General features: G+C 44.1%; 1 protein-coding gene across 1 annotated transcript; it reads left to right on the forward strand.

Annotated features, from left to right (window-relative positions):
- Positions 1–1,262: 1,262 nt before the first annotated feature.
- On the forward strand, positions 1,263–11,815 carry LOC119372058 (probable serine carboxypeptidase CPVL). The gene is made up of 4 exons (XM_037642510.1): positions 1,263–1,438; positions 6,021–6,213; positions 7,536–7,863; positions 10,770–11,815. The coding sequence occupies exons 1-4, from the start codon at positions 1,335–1,337 to the stop codon at positions 11,627–11,629; spliced, it is 1,485 nt and encodes a 494-aa protein (XP_037498438.1). The 5' UTR covers positions 1,263–1,334; the 3' UTR covers positions 11,630–11,815.
- The last annotated feature ends 7,143 nt before the right edge of the window (positions 11,816–18,958 follow it).

The following is an 18,958-nucleotide window of genomic DNA, read 5'->3' on the forward strand; positions in this document are numbered from 1 at the left end:
ATAGCTTCACACTGCACATAAAAGATACCATGAGTATTACGGGTTTTGGGATATCGCAATAGTTATTAGGAAATCATTTGTGCTGAAGCCCGCAAGTTGAAGGCAGCTGCATGAAAGGAGACAGTTGGCATCCACTTGCGTTTAGTAAAATGCTATAAAGAAATCCGCATACGCGTTTCTGATAACGAAAGGTTGACTGTTGACGAAAAATTTGTCCCTGACCGGGAGTCGCATTCAGGACCAACGCCTGCCTCCCCAGACACTCGCCCTGTACCATCTGAGGTAACCAAGCGGCTCCAAAAACGCACCACGAGGGCGATTTATTAATACGTTAATTATGTTGCAGTCTCTAACGCATGCATTGTTTGACAAATCGTAGCCCTCTGAATTGCGATTTCGCCCACAGCAACCCCTTATGCTGTCATAAGCAGTGGATTCCAATGTCACTTAATGAAATTTCAAAATTTCTGTCAACCACATAGCTAGTCGTAATAAACATGTACAAAGTATACAGCGCTATTTTCTAATTCATCGTAGCAAGAGAACGCTCCATTTTAGAGTGTTGTGAAAGCGTCACCTTCTAGGCACATTTCCCAGGGCTTTAAGCCCGCGATAAATGCGTTTACTTGTGCTTAATGGGATGTCTTTCGTGAAAAATAAAACTCTTTCTTCCATGTATAACCAACACTACTATGTGAATAACGAACTTTACTACGTGAATAACGAGTGGAAAGTTGGCTAGTTGGATATTAATCATAACGTCGTGTGGTTGTACTGACCAGGACTAAGCGGTAACACAAAAATAAGCGAGTGTCGTGCTTCCTTGTGTTATTTGGGCTTAATCCTGGTCGGTGCACTAATCCGTGCACACGGCATACGATAATTTTCCACGGCACGTTAACACAGAGGCTAAAAACTCTATCCTAAATCCCCACAGCATTATGTCCGCCAGGAAATGTTGTTCTAGCTTTTGACAATTGTCTTTGTGTTCTCAATCAAAGAAATGTTGGTTTACTTTTGCGAAGTATACTGTAGATTTCGAACAAAACATGCTATTTTTTTAAGGACACCAGATGCTGCGCGCGGAACAAGCGCAGAGGCATTCTTTTTTGTGAAACGCAACTCGAGTACTGCTCAGGGAACGAAATCTACATTATTGTTGCAAAACATAAAGGCGAACTAGGTGGTACTGATCTATTGTTGTATAACAAAAGCGCAAAAAGGACAAGGACAGTTCAGGCCGAGTTTAGGTATATATTTTCTTTTCAAGCAATAGAGCTTCCAGTTGTGAGTAAGCGATACAATATTTTTACTCCGTCGTGGGGTACGGAAGGATGACGTTGTACAGAAGTGCCGTGGTTCTTTTGATTTCAACTCTAGCATGGGGACGGTGTGAATCCGGAGGTGCGACGAAGGGGCACTGGCCCCCGCATCCAGGGTAAGAAATTGAGTCTGCGCAGCTTGCGTGCAACACCGATGGAATTGATATCTAGAGAAAACTTTTGGCACATATCGCGCATTGTGGGTGTCGATGTCATGCGAGCCCAGAAGTGAGTAGCCGCATATGCCGCTTTTTCTTCTTCTTCTTCGTCTTTTCTTACTTTCAGCTCAGCGTTGCGAGTTGGATCGGCGTCTTTCTGCACTTTGATTAGTTTTGGGTATTTCGTGGGCTTACTAAACACATCGACTACACTGACGCCCAGAGGGCGGGTTATCGTCCGACGTAAAGTTGGCGCTGACGTTGGAGCAGAGACGTCTGTTTTATTGAAACCTAGTGCACGCCACGATGCGATGATGTAGCGGTCGTCGACGTAGACATCCAGCCCCGAGCAACGGTTGGCTACAGCTTGGCGAGTCATGGGAGCACACGTGTAATGTTTATTAAATTGTTATAAAAGCGGATAGCCAACATTGCAACACGATTGACGTTGCCCCGACATGACGCCTGCACAGAGTTTTACGCCGACGCAGTTAGAACTGGCGTGGCTATGCGGTAGCAAACACGACTGCCACGCAGAATATTTGTGTTTGATTCCAGCTTGAACCGTGATCCTTTTCCTCTGCGTCCATCTGATTTTTAAAAGCTAAGCTATTAAGGCTAGCCGTAATTTGTGCGGCCTACGGGCATGTGCCGTGCGGCCTACGCGAAAACTATCATCATCATAAACGGGCATGTGCCACAGAAATTGGGTAAACCCCACTACTCACCACTGGTCTACTAAAAATGAAGAAAACTATCGTCATCAAACCGATATGTGCCACTCTTACAGCGAGAAGCTCTTCGGAGTTGTCTTGGTGTTCAGAAAATTACAGCTAATAGCGTTTTGTATCTAGAAGCTAAGATATCCACTCTTGCTTGCAGTTTGCGTATTTTGACTGTTAAAACATAATTAAAATTATATGAGTCCACCTTTAAGACGGTTGCCATTCGTATTTTTTGCTGAATCGAGCGCTTTTTTCAAGGAGCACTGGTCCCGTCCTCTACAAACCTCAGGTTTTGTTTGTTCAAACAATTTGGATCCCTTAAATGGTTAATATATCCGAAATCATTCCATCAGATATAAGCCATATCCAATGTAAAATAGAATTCGACGACATATTCCCAGCAAATGCCAACCTCTTGCCCTCTAAGTATAAAATTGGCGTATTAGAAGACCACCTCTTACCATTAGGATTTGATAGTGTAATTGCAACAGATGCATTCATGAATGATACGAGAGACACGGTTGTAGGTATTCGTCTCTCAATCATTATCCCTGGTCATATTCATTACGCCTTCCAGATTATACACCTATATTTGAAGAGGAGTTAACGGCAGTTATTTTAGCCCTTCAAAAACTTCCAGCAAATCATTTGACAGCTGCTATAGTGACTGATGATGTGTGTGTTCTCTGTCTGTTCATCCCTCTCTTCAACTTAGGAGTCAGCTATTCTAAACACATTCAGATCATTAATCCCCATAAATATTCGCCTAGTGAGGTTGATGTGGGTTTCAGGTCATCGTGGTATATTTGTAAACGAGATGGCTGACTCACTGGCGAGAGATGGCCCAATTTTGTCTGTTATGCCTCTTACAGCTTATTTTACAGCGGCGAGGTTCTGAAAATGTTATCTTTCTGAACATTCAGAAAAGATTAACATACCGAATTCAGAATATTCGCACTTGTATTTTGCATAGGATAATAAAAGGTGTCCCACACGTAAATTGAAAGCATCCATCACTAAATCGACCCATATATGCCCAGTGTCCTACATATAGGACACTTCTTTGATGCACTTTAACATCGCTATTTTTTTTAGCTGATGACTAGCGCCACCTACAGCACATCAAGCAGGCCCCATTCTCAACGTGTGCAAGCCTAGACATTGTTTGCTTTTCATGCTGCCGCGTGCCGACCGCTTTCTCCGGGCAAACGCGTGCTTTGTATGAAAGGCGTCATGGAGAGGAAGAAGTGCAATGTCGCATGTGCACGTGAAATGTTTCAAGGCTTACCACACACGCACATAGTACCCCTAATTCCCAGTGTCCTATATGTATAGGACGGCTTGAAAAACCGTGTTGCGTTTACCTGGCAGTAAATAAACAACTTGTGCTTTCTTTTGAGGGTAGAAGTACACTTTTTGTGAAAAAAAGAATATTTGTTCTGTCATTTTTTCTTGAGTTTCGGCATATATGGGCTAAGACGCCGTATTCCACTGCTTAATTTTTACTTAAACAGGTCTGATCTGGTACCATCCCCTTTGTGTCCCAACTGTAACGAACCTGAAAATATCGACCATTGTCTACTAAGACATCGCCGTTTCAAAAATCAAAGGAAGAAGTGCTTTGAAATATTGTTCGAAAAATTAGGAATACCACTAAGTACTATGAATATCCTCTCCTTTGGGGCTGCTTCATTGCAATTTAGCAAGACGAACGTCTGCGGGGCCCTCTGCGAATTCCTGGGTGACACAATGAGATTACCTTGCTAATTCATTGTTTCTCAATTTATTGTTTCTCATCCCCCCCCCCAAACAAAATCCTATTTATTTCTTTATTTCCTTTTCTCGTGTCACAACAATCGCCTCATCTTTTTGAAAAAAAAAGCCACTTTTCCCTTTCCCTGATTTTTACTCAATGTTCCAATTTGCTGTAACCGCCGGCATCTTGGCCAATCCCCCGTTGTGGGTGTGAGCCAAATACAAGGAATAAGCAAGCAAGCAAGCAAGCCACTGTGCGGCCTTTCATTATCATAAACTATCATTATCATAAACGGGCATGTGCCACAGAAATTGGACAAATTCAAGTACTCGCCACTGGTCCACTAAAAATGAAGAAGAAAACTATCGTCATCAAACTTGTACGGGCCACAAAAATTGTGTAAATCCTAATACTCACCGCTGGTCCACCTAGAAGCAACCTAGATGCAACCACAATAGTCTTCAGAATCGTCCAGTTTTGCTGTTTCAAGCCTTGCGCGGCTTAGTGCAAGCTTCGCAGGCACACCTGGTTTAACCTCGATATACCCAAGTTCAACATAGCGACTACGAAGGTCAGCCTCGATATAGCCCTGCTTAATCTAGCCACACCAGGGTTAACCTCGACATAGCCAAGTTCTACCGAGTTCAACCTAGCTGCAACCAAGTGCTACCTAGCTACCACTAGAATAACCAGCCCGTAGTTCTATGAGAGGTACGAACGCTTGGTTTCAGCGCGAGATTCTGTCTCTAGAGTTTAAACATCCATGTCGTGTCCGTGACTGTCTGTGGTTTAGCTCGAACGTCTACGCGCTCAGAATCAACGTAGAAACAACCTAGCATCACACGGGCGAAGCCTAGAAACGTCCAATGAGCAACCCAGAAACAACCTGCAGCACCTAGGTGAGGCCTAGAAACAACCTAGAAGAAACCAGATTAGTCTTCAGATTTCATCCAGTTTCGCTGTTTCAAGCCTTTCGCGGCTTAGCGTAAGCTTCGCAATTTTTTTTTCGCTCACCGACAACGCTCCCGGCGGAGGCACATCTGTGACACGGGCTCCTTATCGCTATCGCGTTAAGATTTTCAATGTCTGTTCTCGCTGATCCCGAGGTGATATTGACTGCAGATTACGTGTGGCTCATACCAAAGGCCAAAGGCCATTCCAAAGGTCATGGAAATCCTGTACGTGGCATACGTGACTCAGGCTCCCCATGCTGTTACTACGCATTGAAGCATAACCGTGGAAGGAAAAACTCGGCGTCCAGATTTTAGCCATTCGGGAGGTCGGTATCGATATGTTTCTCGCATCCTGACGCCAAATCTCGAGAAAGGACCTACATAAGAGCTATGGTCAAGGCTGTCAATTCTCTTGCATTAAATTTCGCGACTGCATCCCGCTATCTGAGTTCAGTTTGAGACCCCTGCATTATATTCTATTGCCTACCTCGAAGAGAAAAAATTGATTAAATAATCTCCGCCCAATTATCTAAATTTTGAATGGCTAATCATATTTCGTAGAAATCGTAGCTTAATTAATGCACACTGATTATTGGCTGATCATGAAGCATCGCCCGAACACAGTGACTACTATAAATCGCCATTACACACGATGTGCTAGAACGAGCGGGCGGTGCCACCTGTTTCTCAAAGAGTGTTGACAACATAAACGTGGGGTTCGCGCGTTCGTAGTAGATGATATCGCATTACGAAAGCGATCATCCCTGCTTCTCCCTCGAACAAAAAGCATTCATTTCTGCAAACCTTGCTTCATAGAGAGAGTAAAAAAACCTAAAAAACCGAGCTTCAGGACTGTTTTCAATAAAGTTATTCAATCAATCAATTCCACTTGCTTTGAATTTGGTCTCCTGTATCTAGGCATCGAATTGTACAAATTCCACGCATTCATAGACAATCGATCATAGTGCGTGTCGAAAAGGGATATACAGTGGCTCGTCGAAGGAGCTGCAATGTACAGAGATTTCACATTTTATTCAACATTTACTCTTTGAAAACGTTAGCGAGGATATTTAATGTGTTTCATGTACAACGTGTATCTATTCCAGCCCCAGTTCCGGCGACCTCCTGCTCCCGATCACAAATGACTACATAAACATTGATAAGATTGAACACTTAAGAAATGCCAGCCGTGCATTCCTGCCAGCTCCGTGCGCAAATCTCGAAGCCTATTCTGGATTCATCCCAGTCGACGAGGGCGAGAGGTCAACGAACTTGTTCTTCTTACACATCGTGTCGAAGGCAAGACATACGTGACATAGAGCATGTCTTTCATTTTATTTACAAAAGTGCTTTTGTTCCAGGTAGGACAAAGTTTCGATGGATGTTTCTGAACATGCATTGATGACATGATCATCTGTGCGCACGCACCTATGAATAAGTAGACCATATAACTACGCCATTGTTACGGTCGTACTACAGTATCGACTACATATTTGCAGATAATAATAAAAAAATCACCGGGGACGATACAATACTGCGTCATGCCGAATTTCAGCGTAGTTTTTAAGGGGTTCTGATCTTGCGATATGCGAGGCAAATACTTTTAGACAGACTTGCGTGTAATTCTCGACGGCGATAATATTCTGCTACGGCGGCGCCAATGGCAGGGTCCTCTCAGCGACGATGGTTATGTAATGTTTCGGCGGCGCGAACATCTGGATTCATGCGTCGGAATCGCCATCGCGGTGCCTCTGCTTGGGCAGCTCTTTCAGCAGAACCGGCAGGCGAAGCATCCCTATATGTTATTGCGATAGCAATTATATGGACAGTAGGAGGGTGCGAATTGGGCGAGTTGGAAAATGTTCATGATGGTTAGCGCAGATGCAACACATGCGAAAAGAAGAAAAAACGACGACACAAGCGCTATCTAACAACAAATGTTTATTGGAAAATCACAAATATATGTCTAAGAAAGAGAAAAAACAACAAACCCGATCGTGAGCCAAAAATAATTGAGAGATAAAAACGTGTCTGCTAACAAAACTACGCCCTTTCCAGGAAAGGCACTCGTCAATCAAAGCTATACAAGGGCAGCTCACGCACGTGTCTTTCTTTTTGATTATCTCAAATGCTTCCGCGATTTCCCGAATACGCGAGTCTTTCCCGGAAAGGGCGTAGTTCTGTTAGCAGAGACGTTTTTATCTGTCAATTATCTTTGGCGCATGTGCGGGTTGTTTTTTCTCTTTCTCAGACATATATATTTGTGATCTTCCAATAAACATTCAGTTGTTAGATAGCGCTTGTGTCGTCGTTTTTTCTTCTTTTCGTCTGTGTTGCGTCTGCGCTAACCATCATGAGAATATGGACAGTCTCGGCTGGTTTTTGCCGCCACCGTCATGCACCGTATAAGTAATATATATATATATATATATATATATATATATATATATATATATATATATATATATATATATATATATATATATATATATGTATATATCTCCGGGGACGCCAATAAAAACTGTTGTCTATCTAGCTGGAATATTATCCTGTAAATGTGACCTTAATGCACTAATTGTTGCAATTATACGCGTTTCTTTTTATCCAATGTGTTTGCGCAGAGCGACTCGCGTCGCAAACCCCTACTTCTGTGGCTCCAAGGTGGTCCGGGAAAATCTTCTCTTTACGGCCAGTTCCTTGAAACTGGTCCTCTTGGCATCGACGATGTCGGGGCGTTCTACTGCAGGAGGAGCACTCTGTTGAATCACTTCAACATTATCTATTTGGACCAACCTGCCGGTGCCGGGTACAGCTTCGATAAGAAGGGCGACTACCCGGCCACTCTCGAGTTGGCTACCACGCACTGCATGAGATTTCTCAGACGGTTTCTGAGATTGTTCGAGGAGTATCGTGAAAGAGATTTCTTCATCGCCGGAGAATCCTACGGAGGTAATATATGCATCTTAGTGTACTTCAATTACAATATCATTTCGCCGTCATATCAGTACATGATAGCCGAGGAGTTCGAGGCAACCACTATATTTCGACAGCTTGACAACATCGTGTACGCCTGTAACACCTATAACAATCTTGCGGCATTGCAGCTGCATGAAGGCAGGCAAAAAGGAAAACCTTTCACAAATTTCAACAGCACATGGAAATGCGTCGTTTATTTGAATAATAGGAGGGATAATACAATTGAAAAACGCTTCTGCTATTTATTTTGCTGACGCATGAAGAAATACATTAAAATGAAGTTAAAATTGAAACGTGTTTAGCAGCAACACGAAACTATGTTCATCTGAACATAGGCAAAATATAACTCCAAGTAAAAAGGGGATTGATATACAAGGCCGGGGTGATATAAGAGAAATATGCACTCCTTTGCCGCTTTGAACTCGTCAAAAAGACTTTCAGCTTGAATAGATATCCACCAAGAATAGTGTATAGTCTCTAAGCTTGTTGCCATGCCATGGAATTTCCACCTAAAAGAGTTTTCTTGATCCGCTGATTTTGTATCCTCCGTAACATCACAATATGCAAATATTCCATGGGTAAAAGTAACCATTTATCCTATCTGTAATGTTTATTAAGTAGTATTATTAATGGTAGTTAGTCGACAATGCCGCACACATCTCCGTTTTTTTTTGAACGTTGAAACACTTCATAATCTTACGTTGAAACGTATGAAGATCAGTTACTCGTCTATATTAATTCAACATCTTAACTTGGTGACGCTGTGTTGTTGAATTACGGTTTAGAAATTTTGCCATTTCATAAACAACATATCTACTTTCTAAACTTTACCCGCGGCTGTGGTCTAGCTGTTGTAGCAATCGACTGTTGAACCGAAGGTCACGAGATCGAATCCCGGCCACGGCGACCCCATTATAACCCCATAACCCCAGGTTGTCGATATTTCCGGGACCCTGCCCTACGACGTTTATCATAATCATATCGTGGTTTTCGGACGTAAAACACCCTTTTAGACTCAAGTTAAACGGTCTGACAACCGGCCAGAACGTGTTGTTATATTCCGGTGAAAATGAAAAGGCCATGAGTTATAGCTGCAGAATCGAGCGTTCTTCTTGCCAGTTGAATAGCACTTGCATTGTTAAATGGGTACTGACACAATTTCCCGAAGCTGACTCCACGCCAGTGTATACAAACCTCCTGTATGCGGAGACGGCTGTGAGCAGGATCAGTCAGTACTCACAAGGTATTTCACTTTCACATTGCGCGCTTTGCTCAGACTTTGCCAGCTTAGACCACATGCTCTGGCGGTGCCCCGCGTTACGGATTGACGAAGACGTTACATCGCCCAAGTTGTATGCTGCTTTACGCAGTCCGGATTTGAGAACACAACTATGGGCAGTCCGGCGGGCCCATGACGTGGCAGAGAGGCTAGGCCTATCTGTCCCGATGTGGGAGCGGCTCGCTGCGTGCTAGTTCACGCCCCGTCAGAGCTGAATAAAGTTTTTTCCATTCCATTCCATTCAAATCAATTTTAGCACGCACCTTCTGACATCGACACTAGCATGACGTCAGGCAGTATCAATCATGGCGACATCACGCACCAGTATGGCTAGTTGTGATGACGTCAGGTTTACTAAAACATACGAAATGGCCGCTTGTGCGTAAACAACGAAACCACGAAGCGGAGCGACTGTGGAAACGTCGCAATATCTTGCGCGAGCAAGTGACGAGAATCTCATACCATGTGATGACGTCGGGATACTGTAGTAACCGAAACTGGCTTTTAAAAACATGCTTATCAGCTTTTCAGGGCGCACTCACGCATTTTACAACAGAAAACGTCAAGTGAAAATTTTCGTGCTGGCACCCATTTAATTTAGTTTTAATTTGATATTTAGAAAAAGAAGGTACTCCGTGCTGCATGGTGGACAAACTTTTGTGCTGCGCGAATAAGTCTTTCAAATTAGTGTACGCGGTCTAATTTTTCGAGGTGGGTCGTACTTATTGCTTAAAATGAAAATCTGTGTATTATTAGGCATTCCCGCTTAACTTTATTGTTATTATGAGTTGAAATGAGTCGACGCTTATAAACGGCAAGGACTTCGTGGGAGGTAGGGAAACCGAAACCCCTTGTCGAACCACGGCGCATCCGTCCGGCGTGCACGCATGTGCAGCGAACCGCGGCACACAAACTAGAACCGCCGCACCACAGCCTTAGGTAATGGGGCCTCTTCTTGTTTGCGGCGAATAAACATATCGCGCTCATCTACCCCTGCTTACAGCGTACGTTGCTTGTGCATACTTTGTTGCTGCTGAAGATACGAAAAATTCTGATAAATTTTTTTACGGGGTTTTACACGTTACCATTTTACGGTTAGACACTCTGACCGGTAAGGTTTCCGCCGCACCATTGAAAACATGCGCAGTCTGAATCGTATTTTTCCGGAGTGGTCGATCACATGGCTTAGGACGCTGGCGCCGTCCACAGCTGCTGCCTCGTATTAGCTACAATTCCCGTTCATGCTTGAATTAATAGCACTATGACCTTGCGTGCCGTATGACTATGTTTCGCATCATTACGGCGTCGATCTTTAGTGATCTTGGAAAAAACGGAGCCTGATGCCACCAACGGGCCTCTCTAGACAAGTGTGATTCGGGCTGTACTATTAAAATTTGTTGTCAGTGCATTTGCAATATATAGCAGTGGGTCGTGGCAAGTCTAATAATGTGCTCAAAGAAACACTGGTTCCTGCATTTCAATGTCAAAAGCTATGTCCATACAGAGACAAGTCGGTTATGCTGAAATAATTTTAAAAGCCTGAAATTTTCAATATATGCGTGCTGAAATGGGCATTTGCTTTTTTTATTTTTATTTTCAGCAAGGTCAGTTGTTGGACTGGCGCAAAGGGTGCTGACGCGAAAACCGGATGAGTTTCCACTACGCCTGAAGGGGGTGATGCTCGGCGTCGGCTTTGTCTTCCCGCTTTTAGAAATGATCAACTCAGCCGACTACCTGTATTGTTCCAGCCTGCTAGACGAACAAGGCCGCGACAAGTTTTCCCAGAGATTTGAAGCTATACAGTATCTCGTCAAGGCACACAATTATACAGCAGCGGCAGGATTGCTGAGCCATACGGTTCTCAACATGCATCCTGGCGGTCATAAAAGCTTGTTCGAGGCACTCACAGGCTTTGAGAGCCACGGAAGCATTATAAGACCTGTAGCCTCGATACAGCATTACAAATACATAAAATATGCAGACAGTCCAGGGTTCAAACGCATAATTCACGTTGATACTTCCAGAACCCTCGATGCCACTAGGACCCAACTTGCAATGAGGCTAGCTGTGGGAGACTTCTTCGTCGACCTGACGCCAGCACTGGTGGACGTACTGAACAATGTTCGTGTCCTTTTTTACACAGCGCAACTGGACGCTGTGTTCCCGGCCAGTAAAATGGAACGTTTATTTGCGAACTTAAATTGGAGAGGCGCCGGAATGTTTAGGAAAGCTGCTCGGCAGCCTTGGTACAAAAGTGGCACACGCAATAAGCTACTTCTGGGTTACGAGAAAGTAGCAGGTACACTCATGTACAATACCGTGCTCTTCGGCGGCCACATGATATCGTTCGATCAACCGGCAGCTGTGGTTGACCTGTACGCCCGATTTCTAAAGTTTGCTTCCATGCCGGCTCCGAACGTGCCAGACCACAAATGTGATGGACAGAAGGGCCGTTGCTGACCAGGCACCATTTGGCCATGAGGAATCACACAACTGCTGTTTTTGTGATGCGTTTTATTTTGTTTGGATGTTCACACATACAATAAAGAGAAGGTATTGCACCCTGCAAATTGCAGACAGATACCTACCGGTATCTGGCTGCTATAAAGAGTGGAGTGACGCAATAAACCATGTCAGTTGAGAGTAGCGCTGTGTCCCGTCTTCTTCCTTGTGGTGTCGTTTTTTGCGCTAAAAAAGCAATATGGGTCGCTCTACTGTGATCACGGCTTGAACAATCGCCAGCTTGCTCATGTTTTAGTCAGTAAAAAGCATAGTATTTGCTCCAGCTGCTGCTTTTTCGCATGTTCAGTGACGTCAGAGATATGCGGGAAATGCAAAGCACAATGGGATATTGTGTAAGGAAGACCACTGCTTATATTTGTCATTTCGATCACTGGCGTACATTTGTACATTGCGCAATAGTCATAGTGAGTGTCTTGCGACACTTCAATAGGACCAGGGTGGCATATAAAAGTGTGTACTGTGGTGTGTCACCTTTTTTCCTAGAAACAAACCCTAAGCAGAATGGGCTTGTGAGATACAGAGATCTATAGCTGCGTGCATGAGCTTTGCGTTCCTAATAAGGCTGCAACAGGGGCGAGTTGGTATGTCCTCATCTTGTGATGCGCTCCAACTTTGCGTTCAATTGGTACGCACGCTACTTTCGAAAAATGACATGATTATCCAAGAGGTCAGCGTATGATGCATGCGCAGAGGCACGGTCAAGTGATTGCATATGCAAACCCTTCAGTACCCTATACTTTAAAATTAGGGTGTTTTAGCAGTGCTGACTTTCCGTACGGTAAGTGTGGTAATACCGTACTGTCATGGTTGGCACGTACGCACGTAGCGTTTTTTAAACGTTTTAGCCTCGCGAGTAGCTGATTGTGTGTTGTATAACATGATTCGATGATCAACTTCGTTAAAGGGACACTAAAGGCAAATATTAAGTCAACGTTGATTGTTGGAATAACGGTCCAGAAACCTCGTAATGCTACTTTTGTGCCAAGGAAGTGCTTATCTTGAAATAAAATCACGTTTTAGTGGTCCGCATCGCGTTAGCGCACTTCAAGTCACCCGCCTGAAAGCGGTGTTTCTCACGTCACTGATGCCGTACCCAACGTTGCCCGCCTTTACTGCGCGGCGGCGTGCACTGGCGGCGTGCGCCATTCGGGCATCCGGCAACATCACACGCATGCGGCATTTTGTCGAACTTTCTGCCAGAGCAATTTTCACGAGCGCGCAAAACACACGCGGCAGTACGCGATACCGAATCTACCACTGAGACGTGACCGCGTGAGCGAAGCAGGGTGCCGGGCGAAGCGAAGATGGCGAAAACGGAACCTCTCAACCACGCGCGCCGTTCCCCATGGCAACGCCACAGAGGTTCTTTTTTTCATGGGTCAAAGAGAAACGACCAAGCAGCATTTTCTTACGTCTCTTAATGCACGGAAGGTTCTTTTTTTATTGCAGCTAGTTGGATTACGAGTGATTAATTGTAGCCGAACTCTATCACGTCATCGGGACCATTTCCAAAATGTTCCACTCGTGGCGCTCATCGTGTGATACATTTAGCTGAATTTCTCGGTTAATAGGGCACTGTTGATAATATTGCCGTTTTAGACGTTGACATACAGTGCGCTTTCACTCTGACATAAATTGTTATTTGCCCTTAGTGTACCTTTAATAGAGGTCCTGCAGACTAAAGAAGCGGCGTGCCAATCACGACGGTGCGGTAATATCCTACTTACACTGCCCTACTTACCACGCGGTAAACCAGCGCTGCTAAAACACCTGTGTTCTTAACATTCCGCTTTCGGCACAAGCTGTACGCCTGCAACTGTGGTTCGAACCATGAAAGTGAGAAGTGAGGTGAACTTCCCTTAAAGCGTCTAAGTACGCCGACAAAGCTTTCAGGTTAGCTGAATTTAAGAACAATAAAGACAGGCTTAGCGCACATCAGATGGCAGTTTCATTGTTTCGACAACAATGGCTGCCTTGAGACAGATTTAGACAAATATTGCCAACTCTGCTAAGGATTCTTTGAAGATGTGACTCCTAATTTTATGAACTTCTTTTCCAGAACTTGTTAAAATGAAACGTACGTGGTTCTAGCGTTAATATATAGAACCCTAATAACCATGCATGAATAAGCAAGCCATTACGCTTACTGTAAGGCTCGTGTGAGATGCTCCCTTTACCGCAATAGCAATCAGTTTACAATGTAGAGTACGGTCCACCGTTAAATGGAACACTCCAATGAGTACCTTTCATTTTGCTGGCCCTCTAACAGAAAGTGGTCAGGGTTCATGCACTGCATGAGTCTGTGAAAAAGAGGGAGAACTGTCAATCACCAGTAGGTTTATGCAAATCTAAGCCACTATGTTTTTCCCAGAGAACGAAATCCAAACATGCCCTGCACGCAAGTGTTCCCTTTAAGAGTGGACCCGTGTGTACCTTCCTCTCTTGAAGAATAAAGGGTGATGAAGTGTTATTTAATTACAAGATGTACGCAATTGTAACATTATATACGGAATATCTGGGGAAGAATAGTGGCGGCAGTGTGAGGTTAGATCCGAAATCAATGCTAAATTTGGCGGTTTCAAACAGCTTCCCATTGCATGATAAGAAATACCAAGCATACCGTGTATTTTCATAAGGAATTAGTTAATCAAAATGATTTCTCCCGACGCCTGCAAGGTGAAGGATGGCGCATGAAAACAGAAAGCGGAAATCCACCCGTATGAAGCAAATAGGTACAACGGAACTCAAATGTGTTTCTTATAATGAAATATTCGCTGTTCTGAAAAAAAATGCCTTGGTTCGAGAGTAAACTACAGAGCCAACGCCTCCTAGGCTCTTACCTTAAGATCAGGGCTATCCAGGAAGCTGAGCATGACGCAGCAACACGTCGAATAAGTAGTAGGTTATGTTCATAGGCGTGTAGCAAACCGGATGCAGCCTGGTTAACCCCTCTGGCTTTCCTTTGCCTTTCTCTTTCTTTCGTAGGCTTGAGCAGTTTCTTAATTAAGCGCAGGGGACAGGGAGCAGTTTTTTGCAGCGCCCCTTCTCCTCGTCACGACCCCTCCAACTGAAATTCTTACGATCAGAACGAGGTACAAAGATGAGGTAATAGGGGGACCTTGTACCGAATCGAAAATCGTGTCATTATGAGAGCCAGACGCGTACTAACGCTAAATGCCTCCGCTCCCATGTTTACGCTGCCTTATATTCAAAACATGGGCTACCATTCATTTCAATTCTCTACCTGTATGTCTACTTTTAGGGGCGAAGCACCTTAGGGTCTCGGCGTGTCGGCGGGCATCGTCGTCGGCTGTCGCGGCGTGCATCGTCATTGGTGGGGGGACGGTCCATTCGCTTGAGCGCAAGAGAGGGCGCCACCGCCTCAGCGCTCGCCGTGTGGCGAGAGAGAGCGAACGGAACGCGTTGGCTATGGAAACGTTCTTTCTGCGATGAACGCTGAACTACCAGCTCACAAGGAATGAGAACGCGCCCTCGCCCGCGAGACAACGACGACGCAGGCAGCGTTTGCTAGCGAGTTTCTTGAGTGAAAAAACCGACTGATCACGCTGCACAGCCGTTCACCGGCCACCGCGTACATATAGGCACAGGATCTTTATCTGCAACGTAGGGCTGGTGGGAGATTTCTCTTGTGCGTAGTTGAACAAAGAAGATTCGCAGCGTGCGCGTTAACTAAAAGCGGACTGCGGGTCTCTGTGTCTAATCTTTCTTCTGTCTCTCATTGCCCATTAGCAATGATTTTGCTGCGGGAAACACTGGCGCACACTGCATGCTGCGCCTCTCCACAGGTTTCACGTTAGAGGAGCTGAAACACCCTTCCCTAAATGCTTCGCCCCTAACAGCGTTCTCCTAAAGAAGAACTTCTCGCCACTCGGGGCCAGCTACATCCTCGTAGTGCCTTCATAATTACGTGCAGAGATTCTGGACGCTTTGCTTGACGACCCGACGGCTGGACTCCTTGTTTCTTTTTCTCTTCTCCTGCTTCCTCTCTCTCTCAACTAACCTCCTGACACCTCGACTCCACCTCCAGCACTTATGCTGTTTGTTTCTTCTCCATCTCCTCTTTCTCTGAGAAACAAACAGCACACGAAGCGAAACTACTTGTGATTGGTTGATGCCTCAGAATGAAATCAGCAGCTTAATGAATATCTGCTGTTCTCATGAAACCAGAGTTGAAAAAAAATATGCTGTGTGTGAGACAGATACACCAAATAACAAGTGATATTTATATTGTGGGCTCAGGGTCAAGGGTTGGCTGACGCCCTCAGAGAACACATGGAGGCAGAACAAGAAAAGACACATTTACTGTGTGCCCTTCGGGCTCACATGAATGCCGTTCCATCGGGAGCGCGTGCCGCCGAGCTTCTCATCTTCTTCGCCTACCAGCGCCCCACAATATCTACTGACCATGCTGCTGACGCTGTGTGATTGACTCCCTCACATTTTCCGTTGTTACTCTTTTTTTTTTGTCGACGCAGCCGTTGACTGCACATAGAGGATATTTATTTATTTATTTACAATACTGCCAGTCTCATGTCGAGACCATAGCCGGTGGGCGTATCGTTGTACATAAATGCAAGTTTGAAACAGGCAAAAAGCAAATACATCAATTTTTCAAAGTCAAAATACAGAAACCTATAATACAGCAAACAAATGCGACAGACTGAAATAAACTGAAACTAGAATCTTCAACAATGAAAAATGAATCAAATATGCAATAGAAATTTACAACAAACTAACATATGCAACTGAAAGAATACAAAAAAAAAACAATAAAAAAAGTTTGGCTCAGAAAAGTGGAATTTTAAACAAATGTCATTACAAAGAATTCGGTTCAGACAAATGTCTGCGTTGACAGTGGTGCTTTATATTTGCTGAGTGGTTGCCAATTCCGGCATGAGCTCAACTCGTACCGAATTCAGTTTATATCAGAGTTCAAAAACAGGAGAAGCTTCGTGACTCTAGACAGTAAAAAATGCACAGAAGTTCAAGATTTCAGCATGAGGAAGACACACTGACTTGAAGCGATGATTGCTCTTTTGGCTGCTTCAGGACATGACTGCATAATTAGGATAAGCGGAAGTGCCCGACGACATCACCTTCACAGTGAAGTCTAACAGATAGCTGAGGAGTGAAAAAAGTAAAACGGCAGAGCCTAAGAACATTACCCTGCTAACACAAGAGATTTCAAGCAGCTGCATTATTGTTAGAGACACTAGTGGGTGTTAGAAAATAAAGTGACCAAAATTGGACGCATGGACATTTATAATCTAGTTTCCCCGTTTATTGCGCATTAAAAGGACATGTAAAGTTGTGGAAACATTGTTATTGGGAAAAAATGCCTGCTGTAGACCTGCTCTGTGTCACTGAAAAACATTTGACAGTGACTTAAAGTACTTGCAAACACAAACCCTAAAATTCCAGCCTTTGAAACAAGTACGAACACTGGTAATTGTTCTTATAGATTTTGACAACTGTCTGTGTGTTCGCACGTAAAAGCCTGCTGGAGTAGTATAGAAAAATGGACTATAGCACTCGAACAAAACCCTGCCATTTTTTCGCACGCCAGGTGCTGCGCGCCGAACAAGTGTAATAGGTTTTCTTTTCCAGAACCGCAAATCGAGAAGAACCGAGAAAACTCAAAACCGGCATTATTGTTACTTGGTTGTGAGGTAGGGGGCGATGAAGTTTCACAAAGCTGCCGTGGTACTGTTGATTTCAGTTCTAGCAGGGACACGATGTGATTCCAGTGGGGGGACGAAGGGGCACTGGCCCTCGCAACCAAGGTAAGAAAATGTCTGTATAGATTACAACAGCAATATAATGAATATCTAGGTATAACAACACCCAATGGCCACTTTTTCGCCGTTTCATGGGCCCTACCCGTATGCACAACCTAAGCTACTGTAGTTTGCCAGTAAAGAGCGAGGTAATCGCCGTAATGAACTGTTATATGGTAAAATACTACTTTGTCTTGTGGCGTATTGCGATGAATTTGTACTGGTGGTGTATAAATATTACTGTATTCTAGCGCTTCTTTATGATCTCTTACTAAAATTAGGAGGCATTTTCGGTTTGCACCTACGCATAATCTGATGGAACTAGTATGTGGTACAAGCTATTTTTGTAAGCATGTTTACTACATAAATGTGCAGTTTACGTATTCTTAGTCAGTAATAATGCATCTTTCCTGCTCCTCATACCAAAAAGCTAGAAGTACTCATTTTGAACGTTCTTGCCTCTTGCGGAGAGCATTGGCTCACTTTATTTGCGTTAATAGATCTTAATACCGCATCCCTGCGTTAGCAAGACCTTCAAAAGCATAGGACAGGTTAAACTGAAAAAAAAAACACTGTAGACTTAAGCGAGATATAGTCCGCTAAGGGGCTGGTGAATAATACTCAACAGCGTGGTGAGTATTAAAGAATTTAATTTGGGAAGTCAGCCTGCAAGAAACATGCTATACTACAGTTATGTAGGTTACGAGCGGACCGAAAATGCAACCGAGGACGACAGCAAGTTGATTTAAATAAAGTGACGAAATTCAGTTCGCAGGGGCAAGTCGAATAAGCTCATACAAGATAGTGTAAATTGAAGGCCATTTAGAGAGGATTTTGTCCTGCAGTGGACACGCGTAAAATAGGCTGAGAATAGTGAATGATGAGAAATAAGGAGCTGTGAAGGCTATGCAAGGAGTTTAGCAGATAACTTGTGGTGTATACAGAGAGAGAAGGGTAATAAGGGAAGGGAAGCACAGAGGAGGGCTGAAGCGGTAAGGGTGTCGCCATGAAATCGGTATTTCTGCAGCACAGTTTTGGATCAGCCCATGTAGGGGGTTGTTGAATATCGCAGGGTGAGACGTTTGTCTTGCAGTGAACAACGATGTAGGTCGTCTAAATGCATCACGCTGCTGGAGCCTTTCTAAAACGAACATCTATCAAGAAGACACAAAGATTCTCAAGTACATCAGCGGCTACAAAATCGTAATTTAAATCATACTGCCACTTAGTCTACCGGTCCTCCTGATAGAACATGCGTGAGTATAGTAACAAAACAAAACCATCGACTTCAACATTTCCACGTCCTCTGGCCGGTTTCAAATGGGAATGCAAAGAATGAAGGCGAAGCGGGAAAAAAACATATCAATAATGCATATCTTAGTTATGCACTGCCGCAAGGTTTGCACAATATCCATGAGCCGTGCATCCAGCACGGAATGCTGTAAGCAGCTGCAGAGTTAGAACAATG

Source organism: Rhipicephalus sanguineus, chromosome 10 (assembly GCF_013339695.2).
Source record: "Rhipicephalus sanguineus isolate Rsan-2018 chromosome 10, BIME_Rsan_1.4, whole genome shotgun sequence".
Taxonomy (NCBI): Eukaryota; Metazoa; Arthropoda; class Arachnida; order Ixodida; family Ixodidae; genus Rhipicephalus; species Rhipicephalus sanguineus.